At 46.3% G+C, this 22,925-nt stretch overlaps 1 protein-coding gene across 1 annotated transcript in view; it reads left to right on the forward strand.

Annotated features, from left to right (window-relative positions):
* Positions 1 to 22,925, forward strand: part of LOC138528653 (F-box/WD repeat-containing protein 7-like) — an 865,213-nt gene that overhangs the window by 176,346 nt on the left and 665,942 nt on the right. The window contains exon 3 of the mRNA XM_069640473.1: positions 12,054 to 12,299. Within this exon, the coding sequence (XP_069496574.1) occupies positions 12,054 to 12,299 (246 nt within the window). The remainder of the gene's footprint in view (positions 1 to 12,053; positions 12,300 to 22,925) is intronic.

Here is a 22,925-nt window from a genome sequence, read left to right on the forward strand (position 1 = left end):
AACGTGGAAAGGGTATGGGCCGGATTTCCACCCCCAGAAGCTCCCCAGCCTCAGGTCAGAAATTACCCTCTGATCCGGGTCCCCTCCCATGCCTCCCCGTTCAGGGGTCGCCCAACATCATTCCTTCCTTCCTTCATGCATGGCAGGGGATAACAGACCAGTGGGTACTCGAGTCCGTTTCCCATGGGTACTGCATAGAGTTTTGCTGACCACCTCTATTCAGACAGCCAAAAACAAGACTCCTTATGCCGGAACACATACGCATCCTGCTGCAAGAGGTCGAGATCGGGCAGGAAAGGGCGCCATAGAAGTCGTCCCTCTTCTACAGGTAATCAAGGGTATTTATTCAGTGTACTTCCTTGTACCCAAAAAGGATCTTGCATGCGCCCTGTGCTAGACTTACGCCCAGTGGACAAATTTGTCACAGCTCAAAAGTTTCGTATGGTCACGTTGCAGGAGGTAATCCCTCTGCTAAAACAGGGGGAATTACATGGCAACATTGGATATGAAAGTATTTCAATGTTGCTGGCGCACAGAAAATACCTAAGGTTCATGATAGAAGACAAGCACTATCAGTTCAAAGTACTCCCCTTCGGCATTGCCTCAGCGCCAAGGGTGTTTACGAAGGTAGTGGCAGCAGCGCACACCTGCGCAGAGAATCCATTTTTGTTTACCCTTACCTCGACGACTGGCTTAGATCAGGGGACTCCACCGGCATATGCCTGTTGAACTCAAAAGACGATAGACCTCTTATTCAGCCTGGGATTCTCCATCAACAAGAAGAAATCCAGCCTAGACCACAGTCAAGTTAAACACTTTCTAGAGGCCCTAATTCGGACAGAAGACGGCCTCAGCTTCCTCTCCAACGAGAGGGTTCAAAACATGGGACAACACCCGGCGGCAGGGGCATACAAAAACCACAACACACTAAGCACACAACCCCACCACTGATTTCGACGGTTCCGCCGAAAAAGGTGGAAGCGCCAACAGGGCCGTCGAAAGTTTTGGCGGATTCCTCTGATCGGGTAGATCAGCAGACTTTCCCGCATCCGCAGCAGCATCTTGCGACTGGACACTCCAAAACAAGGGTGCTACCCCTAAATCGGGTTTACACGTCGAAGCGCTGTCATTCGACTGTCCCTAAAGGCCCGGTAGGCCCAAAAACTACTAGCAGGCCTCTACTGCTAGGCTCTCTGATACTGCAGTAGGCGGTAATTCTACTGATAGGCCTACGAACCCGTTAACTCGCGTTGATTTGGCTGAGATTGAAGACAGTATTGCTAGAATTATTTTGGCAGTTGGGCTTGTACCTACACCATCGAAACGAATGTGGCAGCCCACCTACTAGTCTAAAGACACGCCATGGTGTCCTGATACTCGCGAAACCTACAAGGACAGTCAGGAGCCTCTGTCCAACACCCTTGGAGACAAATGTTGACGCCAAAGGGCGGAAAATGACGTTTTTCCACATTTTAGGCCCTTCTGGTTCCTCTAAGTGGACAAGGGAGAAATTTGAAGGGTGCATGGATCGTCTTGAAAGGATTGTCTCGCTTTCTGAGCATCCTTCCCCCTAAGAGATCTCGTGAGGACCCTCTTTTAAGATCAGCTTCACGTTTCCAAGAGAATCTTGACTCTCAGCCCTCGGTTCCTGTCCTCCATGAAGATGTGGTCCAGATGGACACTTACCAGGAGATCTACAGCTAAGAAGACCCTTCCTTCCTGCAAGACTACACCTGAGGACTAGGTGGATGCCATGGACAACTGGGAGGAAACCCAGTAAGTGGAATTGGAGCAATGGACACTCCTCACAGAAGATCAGGACACTGATGTTCTATGCCTCCATCCACCCCGGCTCACCGGGCCTCGCCTGTAGACTACCAAATGGCCTTCAATGCCATCTTAAGGAAGGCAGCAGATCACTTTCAGATCACTACTCAGGAGGCGGTACCTGAACAAGATTTTTTGGAGGACATTCTCAAGGAGAAACCCCCCTCAAGCCAAGCCATTCCCTTCCTAAATTCTGTTAAAAGAAGATTGTCCCTCTCCCTGGTGACACTAGCTCAGACCAATGCAGTGAAAAGAGTGGAAAAATTATTTCGGCCAGCTCCTTCGGCCCCTCAGTATATTAAAGGCCACGCCACCCCCGACTCCTTGGTAGTCACTACCACCCGGAAACGGGCAGGAGTACCCCTTGCTATAGGGGAGTCCCCTTCCCTGATAAGGAATCGAAGAGGTTGTACACCCTAGGTAAGCATGTTACCTCAGCAGCTGCATACACCACACGCATAGCGAATAACACCACGCTGCTGGCCAGTTATGCAGACGCACAATATAACCTTGTACAAGAAGGTCTCCAAGAGGTTCCTGAACCGTTAGGTCCAGGCTTCTCACCCTCGTGGCTGAGGGCAGGCAGGTAAATCAGAATATAATCAAGAACACTTTGGACATTGCTGAGACAGCAGGCAGGTCTCTGGCCCAGGGTGCCCTACTCAAGCGGCACACTTGGCTTCGTAGCTCAGGGTTGAAGCTTGAAACACAGGCAGCTCATCAACAAACCCATAGAAGAGACCAATCTCTTCGGGAAAGCGGTCGACGATGCCCTGGAGACGGCCAAGAAAGATCATAATACTCTTAAGTCATTGCAACAAATAACTCAGAAACCTCCCACTGGTTCTCCTCGGTCCTTTCGAGGGCAGTCCTGTGCAAGTCAGAACAACTATAGCACGGGAAACTATAACTCTGGACAAACATCAGGAAGCCCCGCCTACTACCCACCTAGGGTTCAGCAACTCGGGAAGGGCAGAGGTAGAGGCTCCATCCCCAAAGGAGCCGCAGCCTCTGGTCCGAAATGACCAACAGATCCACGTCCCCTCCCATGTCACCCCGGTCGGGGGCCGTTTAACATCTTTCCTAATGGGAGAGGATAACTTCAGACCAATGGGTTATAAAGACAGTCGCCCACAGGTACTGCGTGGAATGCACCTGACCGCCACGCTCACGGCACCTCTCACCGGACCATCAGCAGATCCTGAATCGGTGGTGGAAGCGCTGCTGGGAAAGGACGTCATAGAAGCCGTCCCTATTCAGGTAAACAAGGGTATTTATTCAGTGTACTTCCTTGTACCCAAAAAGGACCTCACCATGTGCCCTGTTCTAGACTTGCGCCCAGCGAACAAGTTCATAAAACCTCAAAAGTTTCGTATGGTAACGCTACAGGATGTGATCCAACTGTTGAAACAGGGGGAACACATGGCAACATTGGAAATGAAAGATGCATACTTTCATATTTCAATGTTGCCAGCTCACATGAAATATCTAAGGTTTACGATAGAGGACATGTATTACCAATTCAAAGTGCTCCCCTTCGGCATCGCCTCAGCACCAAGGTTGTTTGCGAAGGTCCTGGCAGTAGTGGTGCAGACTGTCCGTCCTGGTTTACCCTTACCTCAAAGACTGGCTCATAACAGGGGACTCTTACGACACATGCTTTTTGAACACACAGAAGACCGTAGACCTTCTCTCCAGTCTGGGATTCTCCAACGAGAAGAAATCCAGTCTAGTCCCCAGTCAAGTAAAACAATTTTGGGGGGCTCTAATCTGGACAAAGGACGGCCTCGTCTTCCCCTCCAACGCGAGGGTTCAGAACATGCTTTTTCAGATCACTCAATATGTAGCCAGTCGGGAGATGACGGTATGCAAGCCATGCGCTTGCTATGTATGATGGCGTCATGCATTTACTTGGTGCCCCACGCGCGACTGCGTCCCAAGAGTGGCTCAGCAGCCAGTGGTGTCAGGCCAGCGTACAATGGGAAGATCTGGTAGTTGTCTCGCCAGCCCTCATTCTCTCTCTGCAGTGGTGGTCCAGGGAAAACCTCTTGAAGGGGAAAACCTTCGCCACCCCTGCAGTGGAAGCCACTCTCACGACAGACACATCACTCACGGGGTGGTTGGCTCACCTGCTTCAGCCGACAGTGCATGGAGTGTGGTCCCTGGAGCTATTAGCGGTGTTCAAGGCACTGAAAGCCTTTCAAACGCAACTACAGGGGAAGACAGTGCTGGTTCTGAAAGACCGCACCACAGCCGTGTATTACCTGAACGAACAAGGGGGCACACACACTCCAGGGCTATCCAAGCTGTCCCAAAACATTTGGATGGGGCTCTCAAACACCAGAAGTTTCTGTTGTCCCAACACGTTCCCGGGGAACTCAATATTCTGGCAGACGTGCTTAGCAGAGATTTTCCACTGCCAATACAATACGAATGGCGTCTGCACAAAGACATTTGTGATGTCATCTTTGATGTCCTGGGTGTTAGTCTTAGCAGTGCACGGTGGTAGTGCAAGTTATGGTTGTTTAGCTCACCATAACTGGCAAATTTCTGGGGTTTTTCGATTTTACTTGAAACCATTTTTTTTTTCTTTGAATTTCATAGGTTTTTACCAGTGCATGCTATTTTCCTACAACTTACTACTACAACTTACTAATATCATACTTGCCCAATATAGCAATGTTTGTGCCCAATGTACAAAGTGTCACCTTAAAGCTCTGCCATTTCCCACCTTCTGGAATCATTTTTAACACTTCCATACACTTTTTGCAACTATTTCAACTAGTTTTGCATCCGTAGTTGTCTACGAACATCTGACTTGATAGTGGACCTTCCGGACAGTGCCACATGACCATACCCTGGTGCGCCGCATGACGTGTCCGAAAACCCATCCGCACTTCACGATAAGATCTCGGCTTCGCAGACAGTTCAGAACTGCATTTTCTACTGATCTAGGAACTTTCAACTTCAACATTTCCCTTGCACCGCTCCAACACCTATTCCTACTCATTATCCATTAACAATCTACTACACAGTACATATTTTTAGCAAAACTGCTATTTATCTTAAAATGGCATCAGCTAATGCCATCCCTCCTCTCCAAGAGCCACCACTACTGTAATCAAGGAGCATGAGAAACACTGCCCCCTACCTTAGAAATAACACACGTGCAACATTTTCCCTTGTCCAGGTACCCCTCCATATTAGTGTTTGGTTCCTCTTCCCTCATTTCCCTCCCCACCTTCCGGTCTCAGCACTCCTGCCAAAAAAAAATAAATATCCTAAAACAACAAAAGACATATTCCTTTAGGAACCACCTTTCACAGTTAAAATATAGAACTAAAAAAAAGTATAGACTCCATATACTTTATATTTCTCAGTAAAGTACAAAGACTCAATTAGATTGTCCCCAGCATTTCCATTTGCATTTTGTGTTATGCTAATGGGAATATTGTGGCGTTCATCCTCCGTTCCCGGGACTGGAACGGTGGATACCGGCCCAGCAGCCCAAGTGAAGCGAGGGTGTATAACGAGGTCTCTGGACCATTAGCACCATAGGCTCCCAAAGCGGGAACCCGGGGTGCTAAAAAAGAGGATTTTTCTTCCTACACCGGGACGTCTGCGGGATTCCAGTGTAGGAAAGAAAATCTTTTTCCAAGATGGCCACCATGGAAAGGGAAGGCGAGGGTTCCATACAGGGCCCCTCTTCGCTTTCCATCGCAGCCTGCAGAAGGCAAAAAGAGAACCCTATGACCATATTGCCACAAGCACATTTTTCTTCCCTTTCAGATCTATCCTAATTTCGAATACCTTTACCACAAAGCCAGTCCCAGGTGGACATGGCCACTTTAATCCTATGTTTTGTCCCTTATGGTCATGGCCAGTAGCAAGATTGTCCGGATCATGACCTCATTCCATGACCCGGACAATGTGGCCATTGCCCATGGCCACAGGCTACCCCTAAATCAGTAAAGGTATACCGCTATTTTTTGTAGCTACATTATGACACTTGTCAAATAATAAAACACTGGCACATTTTATAAACCCATGCTTGTAGGTCTTTGCCAATGCTCCTTACGCAAGTTTGCTGGAAATCATCCCATGTTTTGTTTTTTCAAAAGTGTCAAACGTATGCACATACAATCGCCATATAACCTAGCCCCCACTTGACAAAATCCATTCAGACTTTACGAAAACATCTATATCTAGATCTATAATCTTTTTGCAAACCTTTGTGTAGATTGTCAAATGACACCACATTTATAAGCCTTTCAAATATTTTGGGACCACCCTCTAATTTTGTTCCCTCTTGACAGAATCCAACCAAACTGCATACTCACTCAGAATCAGGTCAGAAATATACATGCAATATTTCATGCAGTTTCATTAAGTGGCGCCAAAGTTATAAGCAATCCAAGAACTGCATTTCACCAACCCTATAATCCTGAGGTGTCCGAACTTTACAGGAATGTTCGCGAACATCCAAACTGTTTGCAGACTTTCGCAGCAAAAAAGTTTTTTTTTTTTTGCTTCTTGCAGCCATATTGCATCCCATCCTCATCACCCCTCACCTCTCCAGAGATTATTTGATAAGTGCAATGTTGTGTATTTTATGTTTTTACCGCGATTTCCACAGACACCGTCCGCTGTCCGCGAACCCAAGATGGTGGGCGTTTCCAAAAATGTGACACTTCACGCTCTTCACCATTCAATCAGTGAACACGTTGCATGTCCGCGGATATGACACGAGCCGATTAACCAATGAGTGTCCTATCCGCGGAGCGAACAGGGATGTGTGTCCACGGAGCGTACATAGATATCACTCATTTTTTGTGACCTACTTTTTGATCATTTTAAAAAAACTACTGGACGGATTTTCACCAAATTTACAAAAGCAATGACATTTGTGATATCATCTTTGATGTCCTGGGTGTTAGTGTTAGCAGTGCACGGTGGCGCAAGTTATGGTTGCTTATCTTACTAGAACTGCCGAATTTCAGGGGTTTTTCGGTTTTACTTTGAACCATAACGTCCCTTTAACAGTTTTTTTTTCACTGAATTTCATAGGTTTTTAGCAGCACAACTTAACCATAATATCCCTGACTTTAAATACATGTAACATAGAACATTCTGAACCCTTAGCAAGTGATTTCGATGTTCGCGGACTACCGCCATGTCCGTGGACATATCGAAAATCTGAGCGTGGTGAATGTAAATTTAAATGGTGTGCCCCATTTCCCCTTTGAGGTTGGCTCTGAAAAGAGCCGTTTTTTTTGCAGATGCTTGACAGACACCTGTTATTTAGTCTTTTTTTTCTTACTTTACTCCTAAAATCTTCCCGTAACCTTCTCCAAAGCAACCCTTACATTCCAAAACAGCATGGCATTTCCCATAAAAGATAAGGAAATGCCATCTTCTTTAAAATAAACAGCATTACTGGAATCCATATTCTCATTATTACAGAAGAACATACCAGCTCTAAGCATGAAAGCACACATGCCTCGGTTGATTACACACCTAGCATTGTTTTGCTGAGGACAAAAAACTGAACTATTGTCCCATATTGCCCTAGGTAGTAATCCAGAGAAAATTACTTTGGCATTTGGAAGGATGTTCATTACTGCTTGAACCAAGTGTTCCAAATCTGCCAACAAAGTAGGAACACTGACATAGCCCAAATGGAAAGCACCATAGTGCAAAACTACCACATGGGGACTGTTCATCCTGCCCATATCTTCACAAACTTGTACATTTCCCAGTACATTGCAATCAGGCACAGTGCTCCACACCACCTCCACTCCTTTAACATCAAAATTCTTTGCAACATGCCTGCATTGAGCATACTGTTGTAAACCATGCACAAACAATCTCCAAGCACCAACACCCTGACTTTCTCCACTTCTGCCATCTTCACTACACAGTCTCGTTCAACACAAATCCACAACCTCAACATCTGATTGGCTGATCCCTACAGTCTTCTTTCCATGCTGGATTTGCTGGAAAACCCCGGATGTAGCACGCCCTGTCCACGGACAGCCGCGGTGTCCGTGGACCACGTAACTCTTGGACAGCCCTTCTACCATTTCCACTTCACTCTCTGTGCCGTTCCCTCATTGCATACAGCTAAGCAGTCACACAAAACGGAGACCGTCCTCAGAACACCCCCATTTTGTTTATTTTTGAACATTTCAGGACACCGCGAGTGTTCTTCTGGCTCACTCTTTTTTCTTTTGCTGACATATCTAGGCCACATGGTTTTCTTCAGTAACAGTCAAACTAAAAATTGTATTTTATTTGTAGACGTATCCTACAAGTAGGTTCTTATAGTAATTCCCTTAGAGTCCAGTCACATCATATGAAACATATACATAGGGGAAGACACAAGCTTTATTTTCATGCAAATAAATGATGATTTCTCTGTTTCAAAGCTGCTATTTACCCTATGTATATTGGTATGTGTTATTTTCTCTGTGTATTCTCTATAGTAATGCAATTATGTAATACATGGGTTTTATTAGCTACTTATTACATATTTCACAGTACACAAAAATCTATTAAGAAAACAATTATCATTTCATTTCAACATATTAACATTACGAATATTATACCTTCATCTTGTACGCTGCACACAATGCTGTTTCTGCATTAGTAGCTTAGTATACTAGATAACCCCATAATAGAATGCTATTTGTATCAATGCATCGTTCAAAGCACTAATTAGGGTATGATATTTATTGCAATGATCCTTGACACTTTTTTCGCAACATTATAATAAGAATCCCTTGTACACATATTTCATGAAAAGTACATACACATGTGATGTCATCAATGACATTTGTGATGTCAACTTTGATGTCGTGGGTGTTAGTCTTAGCAGTGCACGGTGGTGGTGCGAGTTGTGGTTGCTTAGCTTACCATAACTGGCGAATTTCAGGGGTTTTTCGGTTTTACTTTGAACCATAACGTCCCGTTAACAAAGTTTTTTTATTAGCACGCAAACAATATACAAAGTTGGAGTTTAAAAAGCAATTTCTCAGAGATGGCTGTGCACAGAATGTTGCAAACTAAGAATTTATGGTTGTTTACAGTGAAGGTCAGCTGCTTCCATTTTTTGCTCGCGTGCCGGAGAGGCCCACGACCCACAGTATAAGGTTCTATTGTTTTTTTTACCTTGACAGACAGGGATCGTGCTAAAAGACTTCTTTTGAAGGAGTGTTGCAAAAACGTAAGACACGATAAGGATGAAATTTCTGAAACGAAAGCACTTTTATATATTATATCACTATGAGAAAGATCGTTGGCACAGACGGAGTCGTAATTTGGGACTGCACTACGCTTAGACAATGGAAAATGCCTATATAATGTAAGTAACCCTTTAGATTATTTTATACGGAATATAATAACAATAGAGTGGCTTTAAAGCCCGGTTAAGTTGTACTTGTTCGTTCAATGTGGCATAGTGTTTTCTACCGCGCACTATCACCGCCGAATTGGTCCCCTGTCGCTTAGAGGGCTCTGAAAAAGGTAGAGGACAGAGGGTGGGTTAATGGGAATAAGTTAACATACTCCGTTGCACTATCCTCGCTAGCAAATAGTTTCACGCCCTAATAAATAAAATGAATATTTTTAATGAAGATCGGCTGGTGAGACTAATTTATGTTTTTTAAAACGGGTACGTCCTTCCGTATTGTCAATGCCACGATTTTCAGACCCCAGCCACTGGTTTCTTTAACTGTCATGTGTAGCTCCATGTAAGCAACTTCATGACCATCACCATTTTATGGGACAATCGCCAAGGACCAATATGCCCTTACGCAGTACTAGCGGCTAGAAGCAACATACCAACCATTATGGTGGTCTAATGCCTCGTTGGAGCAACCTTCCGATTATCAGTGCGACCATTTGCTCCTTTTATCATAAACCAACGGCCTGTGTACCGCAAAGGAACAGCGCGTGGCTCAAGATGAACTTTTGCTGATCGACAGCAAAGACAAATGCAAATCGCTGAATATTCTCTAAAAATTTGATGTCAAATAAATGTACTTTACAAACTGTACAATCTTGCTGTTTGCTTTTAAATCACAGTTTCATATTCCGAATTGTGGTGCGCTGTGTTGTGAGATGTGTGTTTTCCGGGTTCTGTGTCCAGTCGCGTAGGACTGGAGACGACTGAGCGCGTTTGGTTACGCACCCTGTAACGTCCCGGGAGGATAGCACAGCGGCAGCGTGCGCGTCTTGGAAGCAAGACGACACAAAGCAACAACAGGTTCGATCCCCGGGTCCGCGCTTAACCTCTGAGTGTTTAAGCGCGTTATAAATACGTAACTAAGACAAAGAAGGGAAAAAAAAAAAAAAACACAATTGCACAACTAAGAAAAAAAAAAACTAACAATTCCTGTAACAGCGCCTCGATGCCTGCGGGCTGTGTGAGCGCTTTATAAATGTAAAATAAATAAAGAGGCGGGGAATATGAATGCTTTGATAATGTCAGGCTTAGGGGCGGGACATATGATTTAGTGTCGCAAAAGCAGGTCAACCAGGTCGATGGCGCAAGTGATAGGATTATCACATAATGTCGGCGCACAGCAGCCTGATTTATCGTTTCTTTAGTGGACAAAAAGTCGGGTAAGGCCCATAGGAAATTGTACTATCAGCGGACATGAGGAGGGTTCTTAAAACACTTTCAACCTGACAACGAACAATACGAACAGCGTTCTGAGAACACCCCCATTTTGTTTATGTACGAACATTTAAGGACACCGCAAGTGTTCTTAGAGCACATTCAACTTGCCAGAGTACAATACGGACAGCGTCCTCAGGACACCCCCATTTTGTTTATGTACGAACATTTAAGGACACCGCAAGTGTTCTTAGCTCACTTTTAGCTTGCTTGCGAACAAAACAGACACATACTCCGTCCTCAGAACACCCCACCATTTAGTTTATTTACAAAATTTCAGAACAGCCGTGTTGTCCGCAGACAAATTGAACACAACAAAAGCGTCTAGCACATAAAAAAAACAGAACATTGAACCGATCTCATACTCCCCCCACCCTCCCCAAACACTTACACACCAAAACACTCCACTAAATACAATTTTTAATCCAAGTTTCAGTGCGCTGTCCGCGGTCGACGGCGAATGCAAGATGGCGGGCGCCACAGAAAATCTGACGCGCTCCACGCCCCACGCCTTCCAATCAGCGAACACGTCGCATGTCCGTGGACGACATGCAAGCCGCTCGGCCAATCGGGGCGCTGTCCGCGGAGCGAACCAGGAAGTCCGTCCGCGGAGCGAACGGAGATATCACTAATTTTTTTGCCTTACGTTTTGGTCATTTTGAAAACAAATATTGGACATATTTACACCAAATTTGCAAAAGCACACTTTCGGGACCAAGCTCCCGCTCCTGCTGCAAATTTGGTGTAAATCCGTCCAGCGGTTTGGGCTGTAGGCATGCGCAAAGTTTTTTCCCATTATGTCTACGGGAAAAAACACAAGTTTTGGGACCCCCCTGTAACTTTGCCCCCCCCTGGACCAAACCTCTCCAAACTTTGCATTCAATTCAGAGTGGGCCATATACTTTTTTTGCAAAGTTTGGTGAGGATTCGTCCAGAGGGAGCAAAGTTATAAGCCACCCAAAAAGTGCTCTTCCTATGGAAACACCACCTTAACCATAACTACATGGACGCTACCGCGTCCATGTAATATATATATACTCCCTCCTTCCTCATAAGGGATCCACCTGTTATCTCAATTATGTTTATGGAGTTTGACATCTTGCCCATCCCTTCGCCAGATCAGCCAGCTGTTTGACGTTCACATCACGGTCCATATCACAAGGTGCCACTTCCTGCGACTGTTTGTGCCAATGAGCGTTCTTAACAGAGGACAGCAGGAGTCCTAAATTCGTTTCTGCTGTCATTGTCACCGTAGTAGCCTAGATTGTCTTGGGGGGAAATTGCCAATGCTCTTTATGTTTACTCTTTATTGCTTACTTTTTATTGCTTTATTTCCACAGTTCTATATAGGTTGAACTGTTGTCAGATTGCTTTTCTTTGTTTGTCTATATTTGTATAGCTTTGTGAAAAGGTGATATTTTCCATTATCCTGTCTGAATCTAGTTCTTGACATATTTCTTTACACAGGACATTTGTTTGGATTGTGTTTAGGGTCTGCATTTCACACCGATTTATATCTAATGTTGGTCCCTTTTTTGTCCTTCAGGAACATGGCAGAGAAACGGGCAGAGAGGAAGAAGACGAGTCTGAGATCCAGGCTGTCTGGGGTGAGGAAGAGGATGACTCTGAGGAGTCTGACCGCTCTGGGGTGAGAGGAGAGGATGAAGGAGAAGAGAGCGAGGAAGGAGAGGATGGTAGTGATGTGTATTTCTACTACACTATGGATGAGCGCTGGATCGACTACCTGGAGAGAACCGAAGAAGGGAATCTAATCCGTCATGTGCGGCCCAAGGTAAGAGAGCTATTAATTAATAGCCTTTTGCAAGCTTAGCACTTGGGCTTCAGGGTCCTTCTCCATCGGTCGTCTTTTTCTAATCCTTCCTTGGAGATTCCACTGTTCCATCGATCATGATGTGACTGATTCTATTAAAGCAATGTCTTTATAACTGATAAATCTGTTCAAATCTTAAGATTGCATGATGCAGCTGGCAGGGACTTGAATCACTTTGTAGACTCTTGGAGTGCATAGGTGTTTGTGTCCATCAGTGCCATTATAAGGGGTTGTCATTTGCTTTTTCATTCTGCTATTGTCATGGGGATACATCCACTGGAGCAAAGACTGCTCTCAGTTGCATTCATCTACTTTCCATTTGCAAGGGAGTTTTACAACTCTATCAATCTGATTTACAGCTAAGTGAATTATGAATGTCAAAGCTCAGCAGGACATTACAATAACGGTCAGTACTAATTCTTGTGGGTGGTGGTTTCCCCTGGCAGTGCTTGCCATGCCCTCTGTCAGGAGATATGAGACTTGTGCTGAGGAAGATAGTTGTGGCTCCATGGTACTTTTTATAGGCTAGTGAATGCCAAAGTAAACTGACTGTAGAACCTTGACCATGTGCATGTATATTGTAGATAAGGGCAGCCTTCATAATGAGCCTGGTTTGTTTTTATTTCAGATCTTAAACACAAATGGGAAAACTGCATCACATCAGTTGATTAAAAGCCATTGATAATCTGTGATGCAGTTACCTAATGGATGCAGAACATTGTCCAAAAAAGGAAAAAGATGAAAGTGCCAAATTATTACTGATTACTGATTGCTGCCTGCTTATGTATATGTATTTGGGAAAACCTGGCAAGTGCTTCAGCCATTGAGGCAAGCCTCCCTTGTGAAGGGGGAATATGTGGTGCTCCGTCCTCTTGACAGATCAGGGCTGCCATTGATGAGGCATGGTATTCGCGGTTGGAAGGAGGGATCTAGGACTCTCTGAATTGACTGGCTAGGTGATATTGGTGCAATGGAACTACATAATATTACACATATATTTACCTAGGAAAAGTATATGTTCATTGTTGGGGATAATTCTCAGAAATGTGTTAAGTCCCTTCTACCTTAGACTCCCAGCTCTTTCTGCTGGACTTTAGGACTTTTAATTTCTAACCTAGAGAAAGAGACCTTTTTTTCCGACTCTTGTATTTTTCTATGATTTGGACTTTCTTTTGACTTTGGATTCTGACAAACTCCATAGGCATAATCTTTACATTGTGACTTCAAGCACCTTCAGTGCAGTGACACAGGGAAGTCTTAGATTTCCCAAAGGTTTAAATACATTCTCTTGGTGAAACTACTGTTTCCAAGAGCAGTAAGGTGAAATTTACTTTACTTACATTTTGTAACATTCTAGACATCCTACACACTATTTTACAATAGGGTGCCAGAGGGGTTACCTAGTATCCCCTTTGTCTAGTTTCTCATGTAACATTTTTATGTTACCCTTTCTACAATTAATGGCTGGTGGCAGTGGTTTACTTTTTACCACCATTGTGTGTTTTAACTGCGGGATGCAATCGCAGCTGCAGTAAGGCACTCATGGGTGCCCATCTTGTCAAAATGGCCCTGATCTTGTTTTTTTGCCATTTCTTGTTGGAACAGTTCTTCTTGAGATTTACTCTGTGCGCCAAACCAGATTTGGTCCCTTTGTTCATTTTGTCTTTGGCAGAATTCACGAGTGCAGCCATCCTCTGGCTCCAGCATGTTTGGCAGGGGCAGGAAGTGAGGGAGGTGACCGAAACTCCCTGTTACAAGAATGCACCCAAGGGTGTTTGGCTAGAGGACTGTCCGCGGAGGACAGCTGCCTTGCTATGTGTTTCACAACTAGACTGCAAATAAATGGGAGAAACCTGCATACAAGGTGAGGCTTTTTGGCTTGGAGGGCAGAATCGACCATTGGACGAAGGAATCTGAAGAAGGACCTGGAAGAGACGCCTGCTGCAACTCCTGGACCGTTGGTTTGCCCGGTGAAGCCCTGCTGCTGTGCTGAAGCTCCGAAATTGCCTCGACTAAAGACGACCTGCAAAGGACGACTTCTCCACTTGGGTTGGTGGGTCCATTCGACCCCAAGACAAGCTCATCTGGAAATCCACTCGGAGCTGGCGGTACTTCCATTGCTGCTGCAGGAACCGACGTGCCAGGGAGAGGAACGCCAGAATCGAGCGAGTGTCTTTAAGTCGGACCCGAGCTCCAGGAAGATCCTCTGGACTCCCAGGAAGCGGGGCTGACCAAGCCTGAGCCACCGCCACAGAGTGCTGGACCACAGATTCGAGGAAAGTCCAGAGCGGTATCAGAGAGACCGCGCTGGTGATATTTGCTATGGACACGAGGAGCTGAAACCGCAAAGTGCTGCTGAATTGAAGTTTGCCCATTGCTGCCGCCGACCTTCCCATTGTAGTGCAGGAGTCCCAAGACGTCCTCACTCTTGTCCCCAGGACTGAGGCCCAGGAACAGGATAATACAGGCCTACACAGGAACAGAAGCCAGCTGGAACCATTTCTTCTAACTGTAAAACTAAGGGGATTTACCTCCTTGTTGTGTAGCCTTGCTTGTTCTCAGTTGGGACTTGTCTTGGTTGCTTTTGCAGAGTTGCTTGCAGCTTTGCCCCTCACAAGCCTCCCAGCTCGTGGCCATACCGTGATTTTATTTTGCTACAAAGACTTCTAAAACATTGTGCAAGACTTTTACTTTTGCAAGAAGTGCTTCGGCTCACTTAGACTTTTGCTCAATTAAGATTGGCTGGCCTGGCTTCCTGAGAGTCTCTTCTTACCTCTGACTTTGTGCTATACCTTTCCCCCTGGAAAGAGTGAATTTACTTTGCATTGGGGGTTCAAAAGTACTTACTGCTTCAGAATATTTGTTTAACCTTTGTTTTATTCCCAAACCCTTGTCTTTGACACCAACTCAGTATTGCTCTCAATGTACCAGTGGTACATTAATGTCCAGTGTCCTAGTAATTTGTCACCTCAGGGTGTAGGAACCATCTGTGTGCTATCCCGATATATCTCGGCCCTCTCCCCATGCCTGTCCAGTCATTCAGGAATTTGGGGGTTAAAATCTCCGCCTCACTTGCCTTGGACGAGCAGGTAGCAGCGGTTTGTAAGGCCGGCCATTTTAAGCTTTGCATTCTGTGGAAGGTCTTGCCTTTTATCCCTGCAGAGTGTCAGGCCCCGGTGGTTGCAGCTCTGGTTTTGAGAATACTGGATTACTGCAACTCACTTTATTTGGCGCAGCCTCGCTATCTGATTAATCGGCTCCAACTACTGCAGAACGCGGCCACCAGATCCATTCTTCGTACCACTTTTGGAGCCCACATGTCTCCACTGCTAAGGCAACTCCACAGGCCCCTTGTTGCAAACCGGATCTTTTTTAAATCCATGTGCATTGTGCACCGTGTTTTCTACGGCTTGGGGGCTGAGTATTTGCAGGCTAAATTCTCATACTATGTGTGGACTCGCTCTTTGCAATCCCACTCTGCTCTTCTTGTTGTCCCTTGGTACCGACTGTCATTGAAGGAGGGGGATCCTTCTCTGGCTGCCGCTAAAGCCTGGAATGATCTCCTCCTGGCCTTACGGGGGACTGTGGATCATTTCACTTTCTGCCGGCTATTGAAAACCACTCTATTCTAAAGTCAGATACACCTTACACATAAATAAAATACAAATACCTTAAAATATCCTACTCGTGCTTCAGCGCCATGATGCCTTTTTGTGCGTACGTATGTGCGCTTAACAAGTTCACTTAACATAACATCCCAACTGGGTACTTGCTGATTTAGAGAAACTAAGAGTGTGTATTTTGAAGTATATTTTGTGTTGCTATATATTGCTCCCTTCTGAAGAAGGCTTATTCAACTGACTGTTAAATTAATAATTGTTTAATCAAGAAACCTTGAGTGCAAGAGATTATTTGAATACTTGTCACTGTGAATCTCCATGTAAAAACCCTACTGCTCACATTGACCCCTCTTGAGATGAGCCTGGCTGCTCAGCCACACTACCAACCTGTGTAGTACAGACTTGTACCAAAGGTTGGGTTCCTATTGCCAGGAGGTCAAGGTTGCTGTAGTCTTCCAAAGGGTACTGCACACAATCGTGCCTAACATTCGTGTCTGAACCGTTTTGCACCCTGGCTGTTGTAATGGTTTTATCAAGTCAGGAGTACATATTTCAAGTTGAACGCTACTTGCCAGGTACACATCACTTGCCTACTGCAGTGGTCGCCTGCACACAGCCCCTCATTTCGTACTCACCACGAGTTAATCACTTGCCAGTGGCTCGTGGAGAGTGCACGTTTTGCTGAATGGTATGTTCTGTTACTGAGTAGTGTTTCAGGCTCGTCTCTTTTGGTGTGCAATTTTGATTTATTATTAATTACCTCTGTCTATAATTCAGTATTTCAGGTAGGTAGATGCCAGGCTGTATTATTATTCTGCAGAACAGAACTACTTTTTGGTTCAGAGTTATGAAGTTATAGTTTGCTGAACTGACTGTAAATTGTCTGTCATGTGTGGCAATGTATTCCAAGAGTTCCAAGTTCATCAAAGTTTTTATTTTACTTGTTTTTCAGTTTGATGTATTTCTCTTTTCCTTGGTCAACAGTCTAGGATCCAACAATTGAGGGCTTCCTACTTTGTTCTAGCATTGCTGACGATCTGTCCATTGCTGCTCTCTGCTGTCTCTTGGCTATTGCTCGGAGCATATGCATAGCATCTTCTAATCACTTTGGATAGTCCAGGCTGTTTAGTATTGTGCATTGAGGTGTTCTGTTGACCTGCAGTGTTTATTGCCTAGTGATGTATACAGTGAGTAAGTTGGGAAGTTTTAACAAATGTCCACCTGTAGTTGAATTTAAGAAGACTTACTCTTAGGTTTCAAGGGTTCCAACTCTTGGGTTTGGCCTGAACTATACAAAAGGTTTGGTAGCTATGGTCGAACAGCCTGGCTTAGTCTAGGATGGAGAAGAGCTGTAGGTGTGTACAAAGGACTCCAAGCATACTCACAATGAAGGAAACGCACTGTAGTTCTATAATGATTATTATTTACTATTTACACTAAGGCAACACTGAACATAGTTCTGGGTACTTGCACAATTTAAATGATACTAGGCCTAGGCTTTAGGTAAGTAACAGTTATACATGTATACAGTAGGATGTTTGCATTCAATACATTGTACACAAGGGTTTCTGGGGCTGGGGCCCTCGCTATCCATCTCTTTTTCCAAGTACCTTCCTACTAGATCCCTCCGCTCGTCTACTTCTAATTCTCCCCAGGTGAGTCGCTTCTCCAAGCAGAGACTGGGGGAGCTGGGGTGGGGAAAGATCTCTTCTGTAGGTGCTTCCCTCTGGAACAGCCTCCCTGCCTCTCTCTCTGCCTTGAGCCGGGTGTCCTTAAGTTCTGGAAGCTCCTCGAGACCTTACTTTTCTTCTCTTCTTTCTCTCATCCTCTCCCCTGCTAACCTTCCCTTCCTCCTGCAACTTCTGCTGACTGGCTGCTTGGTGTTCCCCAGAGTCTTACAGGACAACAGGACCCCCATCCCCCCAACCATTAACTTGCCGGCTGGCCTCCCTGCACTACCGTCAGGCCTCTCGTGCACTTACTGTGTGATTTTCCCCTTGGAGTCCCAGCCTTCCTTGCACTTAACTCAGGGCCCTGCTGCTCTGGGTACACTTCACCCTGTACCCTCTCCCCTGTACTTCTTGTCTGGGTACTTGCACAATTTAAATGATACTAGACCTCGTAAAATCGTTTGTCTTGTCCTCCTTTGTTCCACCTCACTTGCCTGGTTGCGCCTTGAAACACTTGTATATAGGCGCATTATAAATATCAAATCTATCAATCCTCAGTTTCAGTAGTAGACCTTAGGTGGAACACGGGTAAGTAGTCAGAGTAGCTTAAGGTTAGAAAATCGTATCAATTAACATTCAATAGCAGATCAACACCGAACCGAAGGCCAGGACAAAAGGTCCCAAATGGAGCTCTCTGCAGCTCGCTGATGCATTCCCATGCCCCCAAACCAAACTTGCTGCCTTCCGGTAAAGGTAAGCTGCTTGCGACCGTGCGCAGCACCGGCACCACTTGTACTGGACAGAAGAGCATTGGTACCCTCCGCTGGTCTGCGTCCCCTACCACCCCACACCCCACCTGGTCTTTCCCGCCATCCTCCACAAAGCCTCACCATTGCATGCTAAGCCACCTGTAACGCAACATGCCCTACGCAAAATCCTCCCACTCCGACACAAGGTCTCCCAAGCCCCGCAACCCCCCTTATCCCTCTCACCCCCCATGCCAACTCTGCAGTGTCTGTATTGGCACACACCACATCTCCTTGCACCATGACTATTACCATCCCGACCTCGTACTGCGATAAGTACACCGCAGGCTTGCCGCACTATGTGCGCACACCAAACCATCGATGCACCCAGAGGCACTTCTACGAGAAACAACCTTCCTGGCCTAAGAACTCTGTATTCAGCATCTAGCTCCACGCACCCTCAAGACAGTAGCCACACACCAATGCAACACATGCCGCATACACAGGCTACGGCTCGTGACTTCAAACCATCTTCCTTCAACCCCTCCACTAGCCCATGAGGTTGCGCCACGTGCCAAGCTAGCCGGAACGACCACCATGCTACATGTCGGGCATTCCATAGCACTCTAATCCGAAAGCCCTGAACCATGAAATTTGGCTACAGCAGAGTGCATCTCTAACACACTCATGCACAGCCACTGCCCAGTTTCTGTCCCTGCTGCACATTTGCACCATACTCCCATTGTGGCTTTGCCGTCATTAAGAAAAGCTCAAAGATCCACTGCCCACTTTAACCTTGGCAACCCCCTGCCCTTTTCCCTTCTATGGCCACCCTAATCACTAACACTATGCCCTTCCCATCCCGGACTGCTCTTACTCCACACGTCACGTAGCAGTGCCCACTTGCTCCTATCTTGCAATATGCCGCCTTGCCTGATGCGAATGTAATGGCACCTATGCCTGACATTGCACTGTTGCAACTATTACGGAGTCCCACAGGGCTCCTGGGTCTCCCCCCACTCTTTACATCATCACCAGACCCCTCTTTGACATCCTGAACTCCATCAGTATAGCCTACACCAACTATGCTGATGACACTCCAATTCTCCACCCCCTCTCAGGAATCTGAAACGGATGCCAAAGCACTCAACAGTCTGTCACCATTCAGGCTTGGATGGCAACTAACTGGCTCTGCCTCAATGGAGGCAAAACCAAGATCCTTCTGGTAGGGCCCCAGGAAGCCTTGACCCACTTCAACAGTCAGTACAACAAAAATGTCACCATTGACAATGTACCGATCCCAATATCGGCATCGGTGAAAACTCTAGGAGTCTACCTATACACTAATCTCTCTCTCTCTCTCTCTCTCTCTCTCTCTCTCTCTCTTTTTCTCTCTCTCTCTCTCTCTCTCTCTCTCTCTCTCTCTCTCTCTCTCTCTCTCTCTCTCTCTCTCTCTCTCTCTCTCTCTCTCTCTCTCTCTCTCACACAAGTCAGCGCCATCTCCTCATCTGCAGTTTAAGCCACCAAGCTACTCAACGCAGCTAAACCCTTCTATCCACAGAGAACTGCCTCTCCATTGCCAGAGCGCTAGTTGGATCTAAGCTACATTACTTCAACGCCCTCTTCGCCAGCACGTCAGTAAAAAACATACTCAAACTGGAAATAATCCAGAGCGCCCTCCGAGCAGCCCTCAACATACCCGAGAGAACACCTTTCCATAGCAAGACGGGAAGCCCACTGGCTCCCCATCAAAGAATGGATCCTATTCAAAACCCTTGCTATCACCCGCAAGTGTCTCAAACACACAGCCCCCCTATCTCTCACACAAAATCAAGGCAGAGTCTTCAAGACCTTACAGAACACCATACGCCAGACTTGTAGTTTCCAGAATCAAACGCACCAAAGCAGGTGGCTCCAGCTTCCCGTTCATTGCCTCCAGGCAATGGAACTCCTCACCACACACACTAAGGGCCGAACCCTCTCACCTCGCCTTCCACAAAGTCCTAAAAATGTGCCAATTTGTCCAATATTTTCCCTTCTTCCATATCTAAGTCTTCTGTCACTATTGTACTCATCTGTAACCAAGCAAACTGTCAAATATCTGTTACGGCGCTGCAATGTCTAAGGGCTGTTGTGCGCTTTATAAATAAAATATAAACACTGGTAACATTTTAAGCTGCCTATGCTTTGGGAGTCCAACCCTATCTGGAAAGAAGTCTAGATTCAGATGGAGCACTGGGGAACCAGGCCCCGTGGGCGGGCGAAGAAAGGAAGGCAGCCAATGTCAAAATAAGTGTTCAGAAAATTCTTCTACGTTGCAGATAAGTAGAATTGATGGTAAAAGAAGGGTTCAGGGAGGTTGGGTAGATGCCCTAAGAAATGATGTCCGAACACAATTAGGTTGTCCCCCCAATATGTCTAAGAAAGCTCAGGCGGAGCAAGAATCAACACAGCAAGCACCAAGGTAGGTACCCAGGAGCGGAACAGTACCTTTTTGTGAAGAAGCAGCAATCTCACTGGAGGTCCTCAAGCTGAAGTGACAACCAGCTCCACTTGGGATTTCTTGGCCTTGACGACTGAAAAACGTTTGGTGGGTGCAGATGGTCACCTTCTTGCGATGGGGCGCCCAGCAGATCTACACGATACTGGCTTGTTGGGACTCTACATTTGCTCAGGGTCAGTGATGGTTGTCACACGGCAGACTTCCCTCTGCTTCTTGGTCTCTGACTCGGCTGTGGGGACATCTAGGAGCGGGAAAGAGTCACTGTTGGCATGCATGGATGCACACAAGGTTTCAGCCAAAACCGCACTTTGAGACTATGCACAGCAAGTTGACCTAGGTCCCAGGTTATTGGGAGATTGCAGTCCAGGACAGTTGTGGTTGTCTGTGGGATGGCTCAAAATGCAGTTGGACATAGTACTGGTTCGGCCCAGGAGTCCAAGGCAGGAGGTCTTTCGGTCAGGATCTTCCCTGTCTATCAAAAGAGGAGGTTGTAGCAGCAACGGTTACTCAGCTGGCACTGTTGTTCGCTGGAGGTGAATGCCGACTGCCTTATTCCGGTTCTTCTTTCCAGTGGTCGTCTGAGGTTCAGTCCCAGGACCCTCACCTTTTATGCAGGAAACTGGCTGGATCCACCCATCACCAGTCATTCAGTCCGGCAAAGGGTGGTGGCTTGTCCAAAAGGATAGCCAACCTCCCTGTAAGAACGTGTTCCAGGCAGATGCACAGCAGGGAAAAGACATAGGGAGTTTGTGCCCCCCCTCTCCCCTACCACCTGTCCTTTCAGGCACTCGGATCCTTGGCTGGCTTTCGCAAGGAAGCCCGCCAAATACAAAGACCTGGCAGGACCTCATCCATCCAGGTAGGCAGAAGAAGGCTCAAGAAAGGATAAGTCATTGTGAGTTGGTGAGAGAAAAGTACAGCCCCCATTTTGGCTCAATGGCAACCCCTGTGCCCTTTAACCCGCTGCAACAGCCTGCAAGGAAAGGACACCAAAAGTCGGTAGAAAATATCCACTGCCACCAACCACTCGGATGAATTTATCACTGTAAATCGAAAGTTACAGGAGAAGTGAGAAATGGGATACATTGTGTCCCAAACGCCACATAAAAGGGGGGGGGGGGAGATGCTGATCTCCCAAAATAAAAAGTCAAGTAGGACAAAAAGTGTCCCCTGTCTGTATTGTAGATCTCCAAGAGGAACCCCTCCCCCTCCCCCCCCCCAAATACTTCTCTGGCTCCACCTTATGGACCAGGGATAGGTTTGAGGGGGTGTATGAATAGGCTTGCAAAATTCCTGGACTTTTTAGAAAGGTTTACCACGCCGAAAAGGCCTAGTGAGGAGGACCTTTACCCACTGTGTCTAAATTCCAGAGGACCTCCTGCCCTCTTCACGAGGAGGTGTTTGACTTGACAGATCAGGAAGAGGTTCCTCAGGACCCCTTTTTTACAGGAAGATGATCCCTTTGAGGACCCCACTGACCAGGCCCCAGATTGGGGGATGGGGTGGGGGTGAGCCACCAGTGGATAACCAACCATGGATGTCACCTACCAATACCCCAGATCCAGACACAATATGCATGGATCCTCGCTGCATCGCCACCTCTTAGACCAGAATCTCCCAAAGATGACCAGATGGCATTTAATGCCATACTGAAAAAAGCAGACAACCATTTCAGATTGCCATGCAAGAAGCAGTGCAAGACTCTGATTTCGTGGAGGATATTCTGAAGCAGAAGCTACCTGCAAGTCAGGCCATACCTTTACTGAACTCCATTAAAAGGCATATCGCCCCTTCTTTACTGACACCATAACAAAAAAGGGCTGTGAACCCAAGGGTGGAGAAACTTTTTCGCCCCTCTCCTACAGACCCTCTACATTCGGATACATGCCACCCCAGATTCCCTCGTCGTCACTGTAAAGCACTGAAGGTGGGAGGTGGGTGGTATCTGTACTCCAGCTCTCTACATGGCAGAAGAGAGGCACAGAGCACCCCAGCCAAGATTCTCTATGCGGTAGCTATGGTCGAGCAATCAAGGCTTAAGCTCTCAG

This window comes from Ambystoma mexicanum, chromosome 7q (assembly GCF_040938575.1).
Source record: "Ambystoma mexicanum isolate Mex_15411 chromosome 7q, UKY_AmexF1_1, whole genome shotgun sequence".
Taxonomy (NCBI): Eukaryota; Metazoa; Chordata; class Amphibia; order Caudata; family Ambystomatidae; genus Ambystoma; species Ambystoma mexicanum.